Below are 23,120 nucleotides of genomic sequence, written 5' to 3'. Positions count from 1 at the left end.
TGCAGCTGCCGAGGTCACAGGTAGAGAAGAGGAGAGAAGAGAAGAGGAGAGGAGAGAAGAGAAGAGGAGAGGAGAGGAGAGGAGAGAGAGAAGAGGAGAGGAGAGGAGAGGAGAGAAGAGAAGAGGAGAGGAGAGGAGAGAAGAGAAGAGGGTGACCTATTCGTTCAGCAGAGGAAAGGTTATCTGTGACAGCCGGGGAGACAGAACTGGGCCAGGTGTGTGTTAACTCTCTCCTGCTGCTTTTCTCATTATAAATATCACAGAGGAAAAGATAGAGCAAAAATAAGAGAGGTGGAGGGTGGAGCATGATGGTGAAAAGGATGGAAAAAAAGGATACAAAAATAAGAGGGGGGGTAAAGGTCAAAGGAAAATAGCAGTAAGTGAGTTGGAGGGAGTGGAATAAGAGAAAAGACTCCAGTCAGAAAGGTTGAGGCCAGGGAAGTACTCAGAGAGGAATGCTGGGAATGGGAACGAGCAGCAAGACGGTGACAGGAGACGGAGGGGGAAAAAAAGAAGTGCTGGGAAGATGTGAAAAGGAGGGATTGAGGGGGAATAAAGGAAGGAGAGAGGGGGACGCTAAGAAAACAGAGCAGACAGAGAGACTGCTGACAGACAGCTAAAGAGAGTCAAATGGAGGTAAAGATGATCTGCCACTACATACTCAAAACATTGCCTGTGTGTCAGTGTGTGTTTGTATAGGTGAGTATGTCTCTCTCCTACGACCTTATAGTATCCTACTAAAACAACAGCCTCCCAGTATCTCTACCGCTTAGCTTACTTATTAACATGTTACATCCTGTTTGTTTCACATGGCGCTACAACACTGTCAGACTTACAGTGGACCATTCATCTTCCCTATCAAGACCTACTGTATTACCCATAATGCAACCTGTCTGGCGGAAGTGTGATCGGAGATTCGGATGTGTTACATTAGTAGCCGCTAATGTAGCCTGCAGGCACTAGCCTCAAGCAGAGATCTGGTCTGGTAAGTTCACTTCTCTCTCTCTCACATCCCCAGATTTTCAGACTTGTAGCCTTCAGGCTAAGTCCAAGTCCAATCACTGAGACTTCACACGGCTCTACACTATCGGCTTTATACTACTTTTGTCACATATACAGTCGTACTCCAGTTTCCCTTTAATCCATGCAAGAACCACAAGGAGTAAAATGACAATTTATAGTTTTCAGGAAGTTACATGCTGGAGCTTCTTCTGCCGAGGCAGTGACTTCCTGGAGTCTCAGCTGGTTGCTTAAGAACCTCACAGTGTCCAGGAAGTCAGAATTTCCAAAATATTGAACTATTCCTTTAAGGCAGCTCCTGCCCTTAATATAACTATTCACGGTTACTTAAGATATGTGCTTAGCTTCTCCGATATTATAAAGTTAATGTGTGTGTATGTACGCAGTGTGTGTCAATGTATGTACAGTGGTATCTTTAAACTTTAGATTAGTCTGATATCACTATCCAGTGCGACTAATACAAACAATTCTTAGAAGAAAGATGAAAAGTCAGTTCTCACCTTGACGCTAAAAGACAGACACATGAAGACAAAAATCATCCTTCCACCTTAAAAACAAAGCAAGAAATGAGAACAAGATACACAAACTCTTGTTCATGCATTTATTTCCAGCAGGCTAGACCACTGTAACGGTATCTTCCCAGATTCATCACTAACACCAAGAAAGTAGAGCACATCACACAGGTCCTTAAATCACTGACTTCCTGTGCGTCAAAGGATAGATCTTAAAATGCTACTACTGGTCTATAAAGTACTAACGTGTCTCGTCTCTGATTTACTTGTATGTTATGAAGCATTCAGACCCCTCAGGTGATCTGGGACCGGTTTATTCAGTGTTCCCAGAATCAAAACCTAGCAAAGTGAAGCAACTTTTAGTTTTCTATGCTCCACAAAGGTGGAACAAGCTTCATGAACACTTGAGGTCAGCTCAGTTAAATCAGAGCTTAAAGCTGCAGTGTACCAATACATTAAATACATAACCTATTTTTAATCTTTAACTGTTCATTTGCTTGTTTTTGCTTTTGATTCTTTTTTTGATCGCCTTTTAAATGCAATTTTAATGTCATCTTAATGTCTTATTCTTATAGTGATAGTTTGGGTTATTTGAATACGGTAGTTCAGCGGTTCACAAACTGTAGTTCCAAAGTAAAGGGCTGTTTGACGGCATGATAAAGTGGTGAAAATATTCAAAATAAAGCGCACACTTGAACTGGTATTAGCATGGGCATGTTTTTAAGTGGCTAAAACACATTTTTTCTGCTAACCAAGTCCACAGCAGCTCATCACTCTGCTTCTGGACCGGTACTCCTGCTGCTTCTCTCAACTGTTAACGAGCTGATCTAAATGTACTGCAGGTAATACACTGACTATAGATCAGTACCTCACACAACCCAACATCAAATAACCCGAACTATCACTTTAATGTATTTCTATGCCTCTGTAAGGCACTTTAAACTGCCTTGTGCCTGAATGGCGCTATATGAATAAACTTGCTTTGCCTTACATAAATGTTAACAGAGGCAACAAAACTGACAAATTCCTGGAGGACTGAACGAAAGTTCTGCAGTATTTGAGAAAAGGTTCTGTGACTGCGATGGGACTTTTGCACTCCCAACATCTCCAGCTGTTAGTTGTGCATCTTTGTGTATTTAAGTGGGTGTGCTGGTCTCCAGAAGATGACCTATAGTTAAAAGCCCTTTCTCTTTCTACAGTCAAATATCCTGCAGGGGATTCTACAGCATCAGATACATGTCTAACATAAAATCTGTTCCTGTGTTTGCTTTTCTTCTTTTATGGTATTAAACAACAAACAAGTGAAGCATCCGTCTCTTGGATCATTAGCAAGCCAACCTTTGAACTAGAAGAAGACCTGGTGCGAGTGTGTGTGTGTTTATATGTGTTTATGTGCCATACCAGCCTCTGCATGAGAGCAGGGTTACTTTCCTTCATGCACAAGCACACGCTTATACTTTTTCCTGCCTCCATTCAGTGCCACGATACCTCACACACAGAACATTTGAGAGAGAAGCTCAGTACGATGCAGTGTGTGGCTTTGTTTGCTTTAATCTGTTATTTGTTGAATTATGTAGCCTTAGGTCAGAGAGACAGAATGGAGACCTAAAAACCAAGATGAAATGCACAATGTCAATGGTCCCATATTATATAAAGATAGATGTCCATGTGTTGTTTGATTATAAAGCAGGTCTAGGTTCTATATTAATACTGTGAAAGTATGAAAGCCTCAGTCCACAGAGAAATGCACACAGCCTGTATTCAGAAACTGAGCCTTAAAACCAGCCGTCAGGACTTCTGCAACTTTGTGATGACATAACAAAGCAGTAACAGCTCTGCCCACCTGGACCCACTATCCAACCTTGCAGGATTTGGTTTCTCTGAGTGTTTACCTGAAATCTGTTATATTTTTATTAGATCAGTCAGAAAACAGTCAGCCAATCAGAAGAGAGGCCCAGAGCCTCCTCTCTTCTGATTGACTCACTGACCAGTTCATTCAGATGGTTTTTGGTTCTTAAAACCACAAATATATCTTCTTATTATGGATCAATACTTCAAATAAAAAAAAAAAATTAAAAAAAATAGAAAAAATAAAATAAAATATGGGACCTTTAAGTGTCATTAAGGAAGATAATGAACTTCTAAGCTTCCGCTCTGTTGCTTAATATTCAATTAAAAGGTAGTGTGAGGTCACAATGGGTCATCTTTTCTTTTATACGAAAGATACTCCGACAAGAACCCTCAGCCTTTGCTGAATCTTCTTCATGGATTTCTACCTAAAAATGTTTCACTGCTAAACTTGTGTACTTGAACTTGTTTTTCTTCGTGTTTTGGAGTGAACATTGTGACTGTACTTCCAGGGGAGGGTATTTTTAACCAGTGTGGCTGTACTGTAAACACCAGCCGCTCTGTGTGTTCTCACTCCAAGATTTAAACACCACGGCCCGACAGCAGACTCCCCGCGGCACAAAAGGCAATGAAATACTGTGTGTAAGACAAAAGGCACAGGGAGAGCGAGGGAGAACGAGCACTGGAAAGCATAATATTGTCTCAACTATTTTCCCAATTTCGACCCAGGGGTCATTTAGAAATCTCAGCGCTGTGGGGGGAATGTTGCTGAAGTGGACGGACTAATGCAAAAAATGGGAGCGAATCACATGAGTGGTAGTTATTCAACTGCAACATATGTTAACCTAATCTGATTTTTTGTTACTTTTCTTGGGTTAATTTGATAATCTTATGGTTCAAAATCATGTGTTAGACCAAAAATCACTGCCATGTTTCCAACTTGGACCAGGCCAAGTGAGCTGGGGTGGACTCCCCTGTTAACACATTATTTCTGATTGGCTGAACAGACCACAGACTTGTTGACCTTCAAGTGCAATGCTGCTACAGTTGCAGGGACAAACTACTGCAGAGCAGCAGAAAGAACATGGAGACTATGATAAAGTAACAGTCATGGGCTGCATCTTTCTACTACGGCAGTTTTAACCGAGGCAATTTTCGAGCCATCTCTCACGTCATTTTCACTGAAGTTGGAGTTTCTTTTTCAAGAATGCACTTTAGAATCGATGAAAGCCTAACAAGCACTCCAGGCTCATCACAGTGTGTTTTAAAGATCACTCTCTGACCTCGCTGGCTGGAAGAAGTGCAAATATAGCAGCGTTGCTCTTCCTGCTGGTTAGCTTTCACACCTCCCTCACAACGACAACTTCTCTTCCAGATATGGAGTCCGGCACACGGCAAGTCAGACCACCCATGACTAGGACACGTTCAGACACCCCCCCCCCCCCCACCTCCAACCCCACTCAGCCTCTCCCTCTACTGGAACAAGTTGGCCCCCTTTCACTCCCTGTGTTGTCTCGGTTGTTTCAGCAGTGTCAGAGCCACTCGAGGGGGAAGAGCAAGGGCTGGGCAAGAGCCAGACAGACAGACAGAGAGAGAGAGAGAGAGAGAGAGAGAGAGAGAGAGAGAGAGAGAGCACATTTTGTCTACTGATGTGCTGGACAGAATCATGAATGCATCACTGCTGAAGTTTTCCATAGGTTAAGTAGGCCAGTGCTGTGCACAGCTGTTAAATGCTAACATTGTGGAGATAGATGGTAGAAAAATGATCGAATATTCTACAAGTTTCCTATTTATATTCCCCTTTCACATCACTTCAAACGCTCAGTACAAGATGCAATCGTCACTGTCATGGAGCTAATGAATATAAATGTTGATTATAAATGAAAGTAGTCTGATTATATGCAAAATGCATTTATATTTGCTCAATATTAGAGGCTGTATGTCACACTAAATCAATGGCATGATTAAGGTGTGCAACTATAAGTCTGTTTTGTAGCATGTGAAGCCTAATGTATCTTTATTTTCATCATTTCATTTTAAATAAGTTATAATTATATAACACATAAAGTGCATAACTGGGGAGATATCACTAAATACAAACAGAAAAACAAAAAAACTGAAGAAAAAAAAGTAGAAAGAGGGAGACAGAACACAAGATAAACAGGCAGCATCAGGCCCACCCAGAGAAAAGAGAAAGGTTTGTTTACATTCTACTCACTCAAACTCACTGGACCCCAACATTATTCCCTGAGGCACTCTGCCTCACTTTCTTAATTCGAACCAACCCATATTGTTGTCTTGAGGATTATCAGGTCAGAGTATGAGCTGCACAAAACAAACAAACAAATAAAACAACAATAGACCCTAATTATTCTGCTTACTCCTCAGTGTACACACCACATGTACACACGAGAGAGAGAGAGAGAGAGAGAGAGAGAGAGAGAGAGAGAGAGAGAGAGAGAGAGAGAGAGAGGATCGGCAGGATGTTTTTTGTTCTTTAAGTGGGTGAGTGTGTTTGGCACTAAGCTGCACTTCCGGCAAACACGTATGTAGTTATTCACAAGGAGCAACATTCCCACATCAGAGGCCAGCTAAAATAGCAGCCTGCAACACGTATACAATGAGCTGCATTTCTGAGATAACACACATCCAGACAGAAGAGAGGGCATAACAGCGTAGACTGTCAGCACAGAAAGATAACTTCAAAATCAGTCCTCAGGTACTTGTGCATTAATCCTGCACCTAATTGTTTTTTTAAGCCTATACAACCATTGTATTTTTTATACTCTCTATGTTTTATAAAAAACAGTTATGAGACCTGTAAAAAGAAAGCTCAGCTTGAGTTTCCCAAACATTTTACTGTTAGGGTTAGAATAAGTGCACAATAAAAAGTGGGACTTTTGTGTGACTCTAAATGTTAAACTAACTGGTGTTTGGAAGCTGACCTGACCAAAATGTCATCATTCTGAGGAACTCAATCCACTAATTGGCCATATTCTCAGGGTTAGGACCAAAAATCTAAAGAAAAAGAGGTTACAGGAGCAGGCTAGACAACCCTGTCTCTGAGAATTTACCTTCACAACTAAACTGCAATTTTTTTTAAATTTTTTTTAATGAATTATGCACTACATTCAATAACAGTAGCATAACTGCCAGGAGGTGGCTGGGGTGGATGTAGACCAGGGTTCACATCCAGAGTCACATCTAGGTTTAGGTAACAAAAGCACTTCAGTTAAGGTAAGGGATAGATTGTGGTTTTCGTTAAATGTAAATAAAAAGCTTGTGTCTAAAGTCACTGTGAGCCTTTTCTGTATTAAACCAGCCCAAACATTACCATAGAAAAAGTGTAATAATGCTGCAGTCACTTCAAGTGGATATTGTACAGCAAGATCAAAAGATACCCTCTTTACTTTTATACAAAACATCATCCAAGTGCAATAAAGTTTCCTACAAAACTTATTTGTTGTTACAGTTTAGTTATATAGAAATATAATTTGTAGTAGTAGACAGGGTTGCACTTGACCGTCATAAACTTAAATGTGATACTTAGGCATCAGACGGCATTTGCTGGAAAGCATCAAGGACTGAACAGACATAACTTTAGGTAAATCCCATAAGCACCCATGGAATTCTTCAAGCATAAACGAAGATAAATACAATCAACATCACTTGTTCTTCTGCCATACTGCATATTTAAGAAAAAAAAAAGGTGTGATGCAATTTTCAGCCCTATCTCAAAAAGAACTGTAAATTACCCAAAAGTCCCCGGGCGGCCTGATTTGGACAGCTGCCAGAACTCTTGATGCACAAGATAATTCCCTATCAGTGGTGGCGATGGCGTTGACACTTCATTAAAGCCCAGTCGCCTCAGATAAGCTCGTCATCCTGCAGAGCCAGAGGCGGTGACTGATATGAACTGTCAGGGGAGAGAACAACAGGAAGAGCGAACGTCTTGCCTTGTTCTCGTCTCCATCGTGGAAGGGAAGTCCGAAAATCCTTGACAGCCAAGAGTCATAGATGGATTATGAGAGTGCAGGTGTTGCACAACACCACCAGAGAAACTGGAGGCATGTGAACATCAGTCATGCAAAGTTAGCCAGGGAGGTTATAAACTCACAGCACATTGTACATGTTAGTTTATGATCAACTATATACCTATATCTACTTTTTTCATATTACCAAATTTCCTAATGGTGACAACAATCCACAATTACCATCTACTACACTAATTAATGTAATAATATCTTGACAGTTGATAGTTGTAGACCATGTGCAAGTGGTTAAATGCATTATATTAATAGCTAGATTAGTCAAGTTAACTAAATGCAGTCAATAGTTCAGGCAATATACACTGTATTCCCAAACCCGACAGCTGTGCATCATGTTCGGTTGAGCTCTGCAGTATCTACAGTAAGTTAACACATCCCTGTGCTCACACAAACCCAGACACAACTTAAAGACACTCCCATGAAACTAGGTGTAGCCTGCTGTGCTGATCCACGTGGGATTATCTTCACACAGTAAAAGTGGACTGTCATAATACTGCTGAGATCAGGCACAACTGATTCTGAATGGTGTCCAACATTAACCTCGTCTAGCCTGCTTGTGCCCTTTATACACCGTTACACACCCCGGTAGCATCGGCTCTGCGCGCTTCCCCTGGCAGCAGACATTCAATGAGCAGCGGCGCTTCTTCCACCAGGGCGACGTGTGTTAAATGTGAAACATCTAAGTCCCAACGCAGCAGTTGGGCCTTCAGCCTTCAACTTCGGGCTGAGCTACGGATCGGATTTGTTTCAGCGGAGCTTGTCTTAAGATTCACTTGGACTTCCTCCTTGGCTTTGCGCAAAACAACATCAGGCCTGCTGTCTTCTGCAAACACCACAGCAAAGAGAAAACAAATCCCTTCTTCCTCTGTCCTTAACGCTGAGCCCTCATTTATTTTTCTTGCACTTGTGTCATAATCGTTCTGCAGGCAGTGGGTACAGTAGCTCCATGCTGAGGCCATTATAACATGGGACAAATACTCTTTTTACTATTCACCTCTTTATTGAGCAGACAGGTGGAATTTTCCACCACCACTAACTAACTAAAGTCATTCATACTTTGGCAAACACCACTCAGGTTAGGATGTTTAACCTCAGGCAAACAAGCCAACACATGCTGGCACTACTGTATGTATATGAGGGGGGGCATGTGTGCAAACAAGCATGCAGTCATGCACTACACGCATGCACACACACACACACACACACACACACACACACACAGTCCTACGCTTGATCCCGCTTGATAATAGGACTCCACACTAAACAAGGAGTGCTGGTGAACGTAAAGGAGTAATGACAGCGTTTACTCCTCCTCCTCCTCCTCTGCCTGTTTTCCTCTGAAAACCCAGAGAGTAAAGCTCTTAAGGGACTACACAACACAATTAGACAGACTAATTACCCCTTCCATACCACCCATTCCTCACCCACACCGACAGGCTGGGACAGGCAGGGCTTTTCTGCCTGCCTCCCCCATGCTTTCCAACGACAGGGACTGTTACAGAGGTCCAGTGATTGTACATGTCAGGCAATTTAGCTGATGCTCCATCAATAAGAGCATGAGAATAGTCTTAGAAAGCAGAAGCAGGGCAAAGGTCAGAGCCACAGTGTAACTGCAGCAAGTCTGCTACAGAGGAGCTTGAAGAAAATGGACTGTAATGAATTAAAGGTCAAACAAGTTGTACATACTAGTTGAGAGGGAAGGTCCGATACAACCTGCATGAAAGGTTTAGTTCTCAGAGCATGATGGGAGATGGATGCTGACACATTGGTCTTCAGCTTCATCTTCCTCAAACTCTAACAGCTACTTTTAATGGACCAAACAGGAGGTTTTTAAGAACCCAGTTGCGTTAACAAGCTGAAAGTCAAGCTAAAGTTGCCAGTTCAGCAGCAGGTTAATGATGAAACACACACACACACACACACACACACACACACACACACACACACACACACACACACACACACACACACACACACACACACACACACACACCCTTCTCATAATCACCCTGCAGGCGATTTGGACTCAGTCACGGACATGCTGGGAGGATTTAGAGGCAGGGGAGCGCTGACCCATGCTTTGATGTCTTCTGCCCATGTTTCCTCTGGGTCACGAGGAAAATCAGCAGCTTTGTTCAGTATCAGAAGTCTGAGAGCCAGAAAAAGAATCAGGGTCAGGGAATCTTTTCTTTTTTTTTTTTGTCTCTGTCAGGAAGTCTTGTAACGGTAGAAAGAGGCAGCAGCGGGCGGAGAGGAGAGAAGGGGAGGGGGGAGAGATCAACCGGCCAAACAGGAAAGTTTCAGTTTGTGCTCTGACAGCTCTGGATGTGGGACGGGCCGAGGCGCCGCTGAAACTATTTGGCGGGGAGTTTTGAAAACTCCTTCCTCCTCAAGATTGGACCTACCCCGCCTTCTCTGCTGCAGCCTGAAGAACCTGAGCCAAACATTTCTGCAAAAAGGAAAGAACTTGGCACGGACGGAGTTTAGTATGGCGAAGCACTTAACAATGATCTCTGTGCGTCCATTAAACCATCTGCAACATTTTGACGCTGTTGGAGATATTGAGAATATAGTCTGGGAGCGAGGGGGGCACACTGGTAATCTATCTGAAATATTACCCTGCATCAGGAGACAGGATGGGGAGGGGGGGCATGTTCCCCTCATCTGTGGGGCTTCTCAGGTAGCACATTACCTCTGTATTAGTCTCCAACCCCACAGAGGAGCTGACACGGTTCACTTCACAGGTGGGGATCTTAATAGTCTTCACTAAATACTCCAACACACACAATCCCTGAACTTTCCATTCCACACACACACACACACACACACACACATTAGTAAATTATATACAGAGTGAATGGGCAGCAGGATGAGGTAATACACTGCCAGTGATACGTTAGTCATCTAGTTTCCCCTCTTCTCTGATGATCACAAACCAGCGACATCATCTCACACATGAGTCATTCGCGTGTGCTCGTGCCCAGAGCGAGGCCAGACACCTGCGCAAAGCCCGATGGAGGAAACCAGCGGGACAGACAGAGACAGACAGAGAGACACTGCTGGCTCGCTCACCCCTGACACCTGTGGAGCGTCACTACGCTTCCTATACACACACAGACACACACACAGACACACACAGCAAGAGTGTGTGTGTCTCCACTAACCTTGCAGATCTTGCTTTCCTCCGTCTCAGCTCTGGACTTCCCTTCAGGTGTCCTCTCCTGCTGGTAATCAGACTTGATTGACAGCTGGCAGGAGAGCCCCGGGGTGCCCTCACCTGCCCTGAGCTCCTGCTGCCGGGCCATGTAGCCCTGTGAGGCGGCCGCTCTGACCGCGCTGGGGATGGGGAGAGCCGTGTGCACCGGTTTCGTGCCCACTGTGGAGGGTTGCCTGAGCTTGGAGGCTACGCCAACCACCGGCATGGTACTTCCCAAGCACAAAAATAATAACACAGGAGGGGGAGAGAGGTCCAGAAAAGTACTGTGAGGGAAGGGGAAACAAATCTGCAGAGTCTCCCACTGATGTCTGGCACTGGAACGGAAGGAAAAACTAAAAAAAAAAAAGAAAAGAAAAAGAAAAAAAAAACAGCAGTTGCCTCTCAGACTGAGAGGAAAGCAACTGCGCTCATTCTGTAGCCTACAGCAAGCAGGGCTCACAGAAACTGAGAGGGCTTCTCCTTCCTCCAGCTCACTCCCTCCTGCTTCTCCTCCCACAAGCAACACTGCTCCCTCCCCTTCCCTCACTCTCTCCCTCTCTCCCTCACTCGCTCACTGTCAGAAGTGTACACCACAAAGTCAGCCAAAACAGTTCAAGGGGGCGTGAACTCCTCTGGAAGGTATAACCACCACTCGGCAAAAACCGTGATTACAGAGACCTGGCTGAGTGTGTGTGTGTGTGTCTGTGTGTTTGTGTGTGTGTGTGGGTGTGTGTGTTCAGTGTTCCCCAACACAACTGTCAAAACAGCTCTCTTTCTCTGTCCCCCTCTCTCTCTCTCTCTCTCTCTGCTCACGCTAACACTGAACACTGGAAATAGACGCTCTCTCTCTGTCTACATCTGGAGCTGCCCCTCCCTTCCATGAGAGCAATAGTAAAAATGTGAGAGGGGAAAAAGCCCTAAGAGTTGTACATAATAAGGAAATCTTAAAGCGTTGAAATAAGAAAAGGAAAATTCCAGTATGAACAGCTGGCGGACGAGGTTGGAGGTGTCTTTATTAGGAAAAAAAAGCAAACTTTTAATCAGGTACCACACTGAAGTTATTGCTGTAGCTCAACTGTTGCAGTGGTTGCTCGTTGCCTGAGACTGGACTGTGTCTGAGTGACTCTTGGCCACACTCACTCTCTGCCTTTCTTTTTTATTCCTCCTGATAGGGACACTGCAGCATAAAACACACCAGCCTCATACATGTGCGTATTATATACACATACATATGTATTGCGAAATGATATTCAATTTCTGCTTATTTTTGGTTGGTATTCATAAATATTTATATTATACCTTCATCCATACTTCAGTATATATGTTAATGACTCAGACACTGGCTGGATCCATTACACACAAATGAATCCTGGAGACCTTTGCTCATATCCAGACAATCCAGTGATGTCAGGGCCTCAGTTTGCTTCCAAGTGCTTGTCGGGCGTTCAGAGAGTTTTCAAAAAGCCGGACCTTTTCCGATGTCGGAACTGGGCGGCTACAGCCGACAGTTTTTGTAACATTTCGAAAGGGGGAATCTGAGATGCAGCAAATGTCCAAGTGTGCAGAGGTAAGAAAGTAGAGTAACACTGAGAAGGTCTCCAAGGAGAAACTATTTGAAAGTGTGTAATATTATCCACATTTGTCCGACTCCGTAATGCTTTACTTAGTAACTTGTTACAGTCATGTGATTACTTTATTCAGTAACTCGTAGTGTTAGCAATACCGGCACTTTGACATTCGAGAGTCAGCTTGGTGGCTGTGTTACTGGAGGTGGGATGGAGGATTGATATCAGTTTGGTCTCTTTTTGGTCTAGATACAAAGGATGCGACGTGTGGGTGTGGAGGGTTTGGAGTTGTTTAAGGCGTCTTTGATGCTGCTGACATTTGACAGCAGAGTGATATACAGCAGAGTATATAACATTTGAGTAATTAGCAAAGTGTTTTCAATGAGTAATGTGTAATGATGAATTTAATTAGTTCTTAAGTGACTCTCCCAACACTGTTGATGCTGTAGATTATTAATGGTTGGTGAAAGTGTGTGAAATATCTTAACTTGAAGGAACCAAATTGGCAATGGTGAACAGCTGCTGGAAGCAGCCACAAAATTGGTTTCAGGCTGCTTGTGTGTAACAAGAAACAGACACTGAATCAATGTATATCACTGGTGTGGACAGCAGGAGGCTGACAGCATCTCCCACAAACATGACAACCACTGTAAAAAAAAAAAAAAAAAAAAAAAAAAAAAAAAAAGTCCACTCTCCTTCAAACAACATGACCCCAGCGTTTGACACACTGAGCGTTACAGTAAATCTCTTCTAGTGCTTCTTTTGATCAGTGGAGTTTTGAAGTGTTTAGAGCATTGTTCTCTGACCGGTTGAGTTGGGTGTTACAGCGTATTAATAGGGTGTTTGTAACATTAGAGAAAGGGCTGACAGCAGGATTAATACAGGACAGATATGAATCAGTGACAGAGGATTTCTTCAAAGACTATGATCGTACTCAGCGTTGGGAGCTGTATGTGTTCTATCAAATGTTTTGTTTTGTGAGACACAGATGAGTCTTACTGCATTTGGACTTCATTAACTGGACACAATATAACATGTAAACCCCCCCCTCTTTTTTTTTCTTCTAATGGCTCCCTGCTTTGTGCAAGACATAAAAGGGAGTGAAAGTTTTATATGGAAAGGCTCCATCTGGTTCAGTTTAGAGAGGCGAGGAGATGTGCTGGAGTTGGAGGGGCACGTTGTGGTGTCACGGCAAACCGGAACTTTTTAACACGGCACCGTCCAATAAAAAAAAAAAAAAAAAAAAAAAGCAGAGGAAGGAAAACCAAACAAATCATACCAAAACCTCACAAATGTGACCTTACCACAGAAATCAAAACACCTTAAAATGTATCATCATCCACCAAACAGATGATGGGCAGTTTCCCTCTCTTTTCTTTTGAAGGTCAAATGTCAGGGTGAAAAAAAGCCTTATAGAAATCAGTTAAGTATGACATGACTATTTAACACACTGCTCTTTCATGCTGCTTCAGTGCCTTTGACAGTCAATTGCCTTAATAGGGACACTGCTTCCCCCCCTTGCCACAGAATAGTACCAGCTACTCCAACATGTTTTCAATCATGCACCAGGGGCTATCATGACAAGCCTAAAACAACAGGATACCACGTGAATGAATGGCATGGGTCCAACTCCGACTCCGACTGCTGCTGCCTGCCGAGTTACACGAATCGGAGCACATTTGGCGAGCGTCCAAACTTCCCAGGGCCGCCTGCAACTGTCGGGAAGCCCGTTTCTGACGAGGTCCCTTCCCGGGGGGTGCTGAGTCCAAATAAGCTTACACCCAAAACCTCAGGGAGATTTTAAGAAAGCCTCTTACTTCCTCCTGTTTTGCGTCGGTTTCTGGAGATAATCACCTTACACAGCAAAAATAATTGCACAGTAGGAACGAGAGCGCCTCAGCTACCTGCATGTAAAAAGGCCACCACTGTAATACAGCGCCGAAAGTTCCTCGTTTAACAACAGTGAGGCTTTCCAAAGTCAACACCAGCGGAGGAGATCTCAGGTTCACTTCCACCCGCACAAACCAAGCTGGGCAGGTCAGCGCCCTTATGTTTGGCTAACACGGGCCGACCACTTCTCTAAAAATAGTGGCACGGCCAACTGTGTCACGGTTGAAATGTTGAGAACAGGGTGAGGTGAAGAATGGAATGGATATCAATGGGAGGAAGATGTTGACAAAAGGAGATTAAATGCTCGGAGTGTGTGCTGAGTTCCTCAACTTTTGAGTAATATTTCAAAACATGTGGCAGACAGACTGCAAAGCAATCAGTGGAGCTGCAGGCGAGACCACCTCGTCTGAGTCGTCACAATCAAGACGAGAACGAATCCACGGCAAACTGAATTTAAAAGACAATATACAGTACCGGTCGCAAGTTTGGACACATTCTGGTGCTGCACGTCTAAAGAAATGTGAAATGAAACAGAATGAACAAAGATGAAGCTGAATATATTTGCAGGAAAGCAGGTAAGTCCTTTCTACCCCCCAAATAACTGCAAACCTGCCAACATTTAGGTTTGAAGACATTTTTCCGGAGTAGGGTTTTTAGACAAACATAAAACGTATGGCTGTGTGGATGAAGATTATTTATAATGAAGGTTGAGGGTCTCCTGGGAGAAACTGCAAAACGGGAGGGCGCCGGGAGATTACCTCGAAATATGGGAGACTCCCCGGGGGTTGGCAGGTATGTTACTGACATGTATTTTGAATTCCGACCAATCAAAACATAGATGTTGTTCCGATTGATGTGCGCTAGGGTTGTAAGTAATAAGCAACAGTCGATCAAAAACTCAAAGTTATCAAAAAAAACTGAAGACTAAGGATCTCTACAAGCAATCAGTAGTAGAATTGCTTTGTGTGAGCAAGCGAGGGTTCTTACCCATCGTCTTCTACAAAGGGAGATAACTGCACGTGCCTTCTTTTTGTCTTGAAATACATTATTCACCAAAGGCCTTTGGCAGGATGGCCTCTCTATGCTTCAGATTACCTGGTGCTTTCCTGCTGCCTGGCATGAGTGGCGTTCGTGCCGTAAAGCAACTCATACCACTGATCTGAAAGCTTAAGACCGGATTGAAATGCTACAACCACATTCACCCGTGTGCAACTCAAAGATGACGACAAAGGCATTTTCACTAGAACTGAAGATAACCTCTTATTAAAATAATTCGCACAGACATGAAAAAGACTTGACCGCATCTAAATTTACTCTCCGGTGACTATCCCTGTGGAGGCTGCTCAGCAAAGCTTCCCTGTTCTCGGTTTCCAACAAAAACCACAACTGAATCTCCAGCGGACAGGGAGCACATTCTGGCTGAGGGGAGGAGGACGGTGGAGGTGGCGGTCAAGGAGGGAAGGATGAAAGCTGGAGGGAGGTTGACTGTACAAACCATCTCCGCACGCCACGAGCCGCAGCTGAAAGCAGCAGCGTGTTATTAACCCACACTTGCTGAGTGCTGCTCTCCACAGGTAGCTTCTGACACAATGTGCGGCTCTGGGTACACTCAGTCCTCCTTCAAAATAAGAGTCTTATGTGCGCTTTAACCTACAGCTTTAGTTTTCTATCCCCTCAGAATGTATTCCTCCTGGTCGGATGTGAAGCCATTTCTCTGATGTTCAGTTCAATGATCTGTCGTTTAGTTGCTGGTTTGAAACAGAGCGAGTCTAATAGCTAATAGTTTCAGTCAGTAAGAACAACACATATTTCAGCATGATGGAAGCAATAATGTCATGTGTTTATTATCTATTCCAGGCAGTGGGTGGATGGCCGGTAAACTGCTCTGGTTGATGTGTGCGTGTGGTTTGTATGAAAGATACCGCCCAGGGTCACGTGACGTCAGCACTGAGGTTGTGCTGTGGCTGTGAAAACAAACACGCCGGGGTGCTGGAGATAAGAGGGGTCAAACACCTTCCACCCTAATGCGCGCACACACACATACACACACACACACACACACACACACACACACACACACACACACACACACACAATCACGCGCAGAGGCTACACACATCCCCCCCGGGAGGGTAGATAGATAGTCACGCACCTGGCCCTGTCAGCACTCTGAATGCTATCAGTCAACCGCACATCAGACAACATGGAAAATAAAACAAACACTCACTCGTGCTGGCACACACGCACGCACACACACACACACACACACACACACACACACACACACACACACACACACACACACACAACAAAGAGGTGCCCAAGCAAATGGAGGCATGTACGGCGGCTCAGTGAACACAGGCATGTGCCATTAACATACATCAAGCATGAATTGGGAGGACGTAAACATACATTCACTTTCATCCCCGCTCAGTCCTTCTGCTTCAGGATCCTCAGATAGATTCCTGCTCCTCAGTCAACCTTTGGCTTCTCCACAGTCAACCACCCACGCAAAAGAAAAACCAATGCATTTAACCAAAAACACCAGAGAAAAGTACAGATCCCACTGAAATTTAGTAGAGTAGAAGTGTAAGGTAGAAGAAAAGGAGGTACTGAGGTAAAGTACAAGTATCTTAAAACTTCACCTAAATACAATACTTGAGTAAATGTACTTGTACTTGAGTAACTGTGCTTAATTCTATACATGTTTAAAGGGGCATTACATTAGCATTAACAGCTGTTTGATTAACAGTCTAGAAGAAACAGAGTTCAGCAAGCAACGCCAATGTTAACGCTTGTCTCTATCATGTCTATTTTTAAACTGAAGTAAGCATGCTAACCAGCTAGCCCCAGGCTGTCTCATCATTTTCCGAAAGTGACTCACTTTTGCCCTCAACCTGCCCTGAAGACACAGCGCTGCTCAGAGGACGTGCTCTAACCTCATGTATTATAAAGACGGCGCTGGCAGAAGCTTACCGAGCGACAATCACCACCAGCTGCTCCCGGCAAGCAACCATGTTCCATAGCAGAGAAAACTTACAAACAGCCCCTTTAAATGTTCATAGTTACTTTAGATTACTCATCCTCTACATTGACCCAAGACATTACCAGAGATCAAACGACAAATCATTCACATATAGAAGATTTAGAGTTTAAAATAAACATTTGCATTGCTGACTAAATTTTAAAATGACTTTCTCTTTGAAGACAATACATTCCTGTTTATCTGTCACTGATTAGTTTTAACTCTAATATCAAATCATTCTCTCTGAGCTCATCTTACACTATGTTTTACACGTAAGTACAGTCAGTCATGACAACTGCTGTCAGATGAATGTAGCTCACCAAAAAGTACAATATCACAGTGGAGTAAATGTATACAGACCCAAGATGGAAATATTCAAGTAAAACACCGCTGGTGTTTGCTGACAACTGGTGACACAGGTGCTTATTCTACATCGGTGGCTCTCAACCTTTTTTTCTCGTGGCCCCTCTCCAAAAAAAAGCGATGTCTGAATCAGGCCCCTGATGTTTCAGATGTTCCACAAAAGTGTGATTTCCTCTGTAAACTCCTCAGATGGTTTCATTTCATTTCAATAACTGTCTGAGGCCCAAAGAGGTAAAACTACACAATGTTTCACGGAGAAGCAAAGATTAGAGGAAAGTCCAAAAAATACATACAAATGTGTGTATCAGAACGTTGTTCTTTCTTCTTTCCTCTCCCATTAATTATCTCACAACCCTTCAGATTAATTTCGTGACCCTTTGGTGGGGCCCGATCCCTCATCTGGGAAACACTGTTCTGCATCACTCTGTTTCCGTGTCCTCAAAAGCTCATTTGTAAAACATAGAGCCTGTTAGGTTTTGGGTAGGGAGAAGGCACGTTTGAGGGATGGCGGAATTTGAAAAATGTCCTGTTCAAGGATTGTAGTTATAAACAAAACATTAAGTGCAAGTTTGATGAATTAAAAGTAATTAAGGCTTCCTGGATTCCTCTCTCAGCGCTCTGTTTGAAATGCCATGTGGTGGGTTAATACCTCCACTACAATGAATCAAAGGGGGCATGTGGATAGACTCTGGCTGCAGGATTTCCCCCAGAGCTCTGGTCGGGACAGTTCTGGCTCTTCCTGTTCCTCCAGTCCTCCTTCTGTTGGAGGAGCAGCTTGGCTTTCGCTCAACTTCTTGTTCAGTCATTATGATATTTACTCCACTCCACAACCACTTATTGTCCTTTGAAGTGATCCACTTGTTCATTCAGTTCTATTTCTCTCTACTTCAGTCACTCACTGTTATTTGCTAACCCGCATTCACACATTTACTTATTCAATGCTTTTAAATCTCTCATCCATTCATTCTCTCATTAAAGGTCCCATATAGTATAAAGATAGATGTCCATGTGTCGTCGATTATAAAGCAGGTCTAGGTTCTATATTAATACTGTGAAATTATCAAAGCGCTCAGTCCACAGAGAAATGCACACAGCCTGTATTCAGAAACTGAGCCTTAAAAACCAGCTATCAGGACTTCTGTATCTTCATGATGTCACAATGAAGCAGTCACCTCTCTCAGCCATGCCCCAAGCCCCGCCTACCTGGACCCACCATCCAACCTTGCAGGATTTGGTTTCTCTGAGTGTATACTGAAATCTGCTATATTTTTACTTTGATCACTCAGAAAACATTCAGCCAATCAAAAGAGAGGCTCAGAGCCTCCTCTCTTCTGATTGGCTCACAGACCCGTTTTTACTAGAGCTCCAGAGAGAAGCCTGAGAGAGGAGATTAGAAAACTACATTGAGATGGTTTTTGGTTCTGAAAACCACGAATATAGCTTTTTATGAGCAACACTTCAAATAAAACACAGAGAAAGTGTAAAATATGGGACCTATAATAAATGCATTGGCCCACTTAGCAGTTAAGAGATTCATTTATCTAATCATTCATTCGCTTGGTAATGCATTAATTCACTCCTCATTTACTAGTCTTTTGCACTTATTTCCTCCCATCTATTTTCTAGTTCATTCTTCCCGTCACATTCCCATTTCCTCACTTACACCTTTACTGGGATATTTACTGCATATCAAAGTCCCCTACACCACTTCTAGGGTCAGAGTATGGATCCAGAATTATGGCAGGAATGTCAAGAGAGTCGTCGCCACTAGTTTTGATTTTCACCTCATTGTGTTGGAGGAGTGAAAACCAAACAAAACACATCATTCCTGGACTATGACACACAGATAAAATGATACTGCAGAGAGGATGGGAGGCAGGGTGGGTGATAACAATACATCAAGTTAATGTAGCTTCTCCTACATGGTGTGATGCTCTTTATGACTGCTTGTTACTGCTCTCCAGTTTCTGTAACAGAGAGAATCCTACAATCTCGGATGACATTTAGTCAGCACTTACACATTATGACAACTGCTCCTTGTCATGTCAAATACTAACACCCCTCCATCATTACACCATCACTTTTTTCCACTGTCAAAACTTTCCTCAGTGAAAAAACCCTCAAAAAACACTGTACTTTTACACTTGACAAATTGCAAAAGCCAATGACTTTCATTCCTTGTGGCCTAGTTGGCGTAAATCAGTGCCATTTACGACCATCACATTCCTTTCCCTTGTGATTCGCTACGGTCTTCCCCACATCCACCCCGCATCTCCATGTTTCCCCTCTTGTGAAAGACTCGTGTGCTCGGCGAATCTTGAATTTCACAGCTGGAGTTGATAAAGTCCTGAAGTGCTGAATGAGACTCTTCCCTCAAAAACAACAAGCAGGAGAGGGGTATGTAGAGCTGTACCAAAGTTTGGCTGGGATTGAAGCTGGGCTGGAGGGGCTGGAGGAGGACGGTGTCGCCCTGTAGACGGCGCTACTGAACACGGACTCATGGAAGTGAAGGAAAGCCCTTTTACAATAAAAACTAAACAGTTAATTCATTTTTTTTTCTGAATGGGGACTGAGCATTTAGTCCACTCAGCCGGCAAAGGAGTCATGCCCAGAATCAAAAAATTTTTTTGCAAATATAAAGTGAAAAGACAATGGACATCGACAACAGATCAAACCGAGAGGAATGGTGAGGGGGAATTCAGTCGAATGACTAACACAAACCTCACAGAGACAATGTGGCACCACCCTCCATTGCTTCAGTGTCATCCCAAGCCAAATGCAATACCAAACTGATATGAAAAGAATGTTGGAGCGCTCATCGCTATTGTTAGTCAATTATATTTGTCTTTTGACAGGTCAGGCACAATAGTCATCAAATAAAAGATGATGTTGCAGGAGGATGTTTTTTTGGTAATGTGGCTACGGGCAGACGTCCCAACAACAACAATAAGGCAGGGCAGGAACACAAGAGTCTTGTGGTTGAGTCATGCTGAGGCTTCCCTTTGAGTGTTGTTATCCCCTAGCAAACAATGACTGATAAACCAGTACCCAGATTTTGAGTTCTATACTGGATTTAGTCCAATCCAATTCATTCATTCATTCATTCGCCAAGCCGCTTATCCTTTTAGGGTCACAGGGGGGCTGGAGCCAATCCCAGCTGACACTGGGTGAGGGTGGGGCACACCCTGGACAGGTCATCAGTCTGTCACGGAGCTGACATATAGAGACAAACAACTTCACATCTATGGGCAATTTAGTTGCCAATTAACCTGCATGTCGATGGATTGCGGGAGGACGCCGGAGCACCCAGAGGGAACACGCGCAGCCACAAGGACAACCCAGCTGACCGGCAGGTTTGAATCCAGAACATTCTTGCTGTGAGGTAACAGTGCCGCTGTGCTGCTACACCGTGCAGATGTGTCTCCGACTCCCTGATGGCTCCGGATGACTTAACCTCAACAGCTGAGAATGAACCCGCTTTGGTGACCAGACACCTGGATGCTGTTGCAGTGACAGAATCTTGAGCTATCCAGGTTTGATCATAGCATAAATTCACACTGTTTCATTCATAATCATAGCGTGAACAGTGTTGTCAACTTACAGCACTGGCTCGACTCAACAAGTATTCATCCCATGGGACACTGCTTACACCTGGTCGTTCAAACTTCAAGTGTACAAACTCTCCAGAAGAGCATACAGCAGCTAGCAGCTCGTCCTCTCAACCTGCCTCAGATGTGTCTGCACATACGCATTATGATACACTTTGAAGAAAAAGAAGACCAACTCAGGCCCATGGTCGCAGTTGTTCCTCTCCTCAGAAGACAGACTGCAGGACACAGCCCGTCTCCACAGTCCTCTCACCACCTCTAGCTTCTTTACTACACTGGTTCAACCCTGTCTGCCAGAGATCACATTCATATAGTAACTAAACTGCAACAGTGAATCTGTTTTGTAGTCTTAACTGACTCCAGTGAGCACCTAAACACAACCATAAAGACTTTAATAAGGCTGAAGTCACTACGTTATTTTAGCAACTTCCACGGGGCAGCTCTGTATTTCTGTATGACAACAATTCAAAACCCAACCAAACATGTCTCCACCTATATTACTGAACCTTAACAGAACAAGCTAACAAACAACCTCCCCAGTACTGCACACTTCTCCCACAGACGGCTGGTCCCAACTCCCCCACCCCCCTTCCCCAAATACCTTTTTTCTGTCTAGACCTTTAAAAAAAAAATTATATATAGTGCAAGTGTTTTTTTCCCTTCTTTTCTCTCTCTACTTCTCTCTCCCTCTCAATAAATCAAATTACATAAATGTCAAAAATACATCTCTGCAAACAAAATATAAATCTACAGCAATAACAAAAAGTTGTTTTGTCCCACTGCAGTAGTATGTCTTCATGTCATGTCATGTCATGGTATATCACTTTCTTTGGCTTTGGCTTCCCCAAATAAAAATAAAAAAAACTAAACATATCGGGGGATCTAACAATAAAAACCAGTGATGCAATTGCAATCGTTCAACTAAATGTTTTCATTCAACCTTCACATTACTTTACACATTGTTTTGACTGCGATGCAGGTAAATCCCTTTCGGCAGATCTAATGAGATACTTCAGGAGAACTTTGCTCTCATGGCACAGCAGAGGACTCGACACCTTTACAACACCAACAGAGCCGGCCTGTTTGAACCTCATAAGCTCTTGCAAAACAACAGACAAGTATTCTATATCCCTTGAGCAACTAGCTTAAGCCTCATTACTTTCAACTGCATGTTGTGGCACACACAGCTTTTAACCTCTGTCCCCTGGGCTGTTAATAGGGAAAGCTTGTTGTTTGCTCATCTGATAAACACATATTGGTGTCATCTGCGGCTGGCCCGGGGTTGCTTCCACTCTCATTTGACTCCCTCATTAGCGCTGAGGCTCGTATAACGGCCAGTTTTACGCCGTCTGAGAGCGCGCCTGATTAAAGAGGAGGGTTAAAAGCTGCCCGCCCGCCTTCGGTCGTGCCCCTGGATGCTGACACACAGTCAACTGTCCCAGATGTGAGCGTGACAATGTGCACATGCACCCCGGGGTGCACATGTATCTCATGTATAGTACATACATGACTGTGTCTGCTAACATGAAAAGGCAGAACATCGCATGATAACGCACAGCAAAAACAGCAGAGTGAACCAGGCTGTGTTCACTGTACAACATCTCATTATGTTTAATGTCTACTCAACAGCACTAGCTTGTTAAAGATGCCTTTAAACGCAGCCCACGGCACTGTACTGTTCATGCTCGCTGTCTTGTAAACTACACACAGTTCTTACATAAGTTTTTAAGAAAACGCAGCTGGCGGGCGTCTCTGCTGTTTTAATTTATGATGCGATGAGGAGGGGGAGAGGGGAGGGAGGACACTCATCTAATTGCTACACTCTGACCCACGGAGAGCAACAACTCAGGGGCTTTCTGAAAGATTAAGATTCACCTCCGTGGCTGAGTCGGACTGAGCATGAAGTGTATTTAACTATGAGTGTGTCCGTGCGTGACAAGACAGTTGGGAATGGGAGTTCCTCTCCTCTGACACAAATGTGTCGGCTGTGCATCCTGTTGACTGGTGGCATGTTGAAGCAGCCACTCATTATACTGTTCTTCAT

At 43.7% G+C, this 23,120-nt stretch overlaps 1 protein-coding gene across 11 annotated transcripts in view; it reads right to left on the bottom strand.

Annotated features, from left to right (window-relative positions):
- nav3 (neuron navigator 3) overlaps nucleotides 1–23,120 on the bottom strand; it is a 448,944-nt gene that overhangs the window by 195,500 nt on the left and 230,324 nt on the right. For 3 of the 11 annotated variants that reach the window (XM_056367402.1, XM_056367410.1, XM_056367412.1), the window contains exon 1: nucleotides 10,594–11,139. The exons of 2 other annotated variants lie outside the window; for them this stretch is intronic. In XM_056367402.1, coding sequence (XP_056223377.1) covers nucleotides 10,594–10,851 — 258 coding nt within the window. In that variant the 5' untranslated portion in view covers nucleotides 10,852–11,139. Of the gene's footprint in view, nucleotides 1–10,593; nucleotides 11,140–23,120 lie in introns of those variants that run through there. 6 more of the 11 variants (XM_056367399.1, XM_056367401.1, XM_056367400.1 and 3 more) reach the window with 3 other exon arrangements.

This window comes from Seriola aureovittata, chromosome 22 (genome assembly GCF_021018895.1).
Source record: "Seriola aureovittata isolate HTS-2021-v1 ecotype China chromosome 22, ASM2101889v1, whole genome shotgun sequence".
Taxonomy (NCBI): Eukaryota; Metazoa; Chordata; class Actinopteri; order Carangiformes; family Carangidae; genus Seriola; species Seriola aureovittata.
This window is presented reverse-complemented; position numbering and strand designations above follow the sequence as displayed.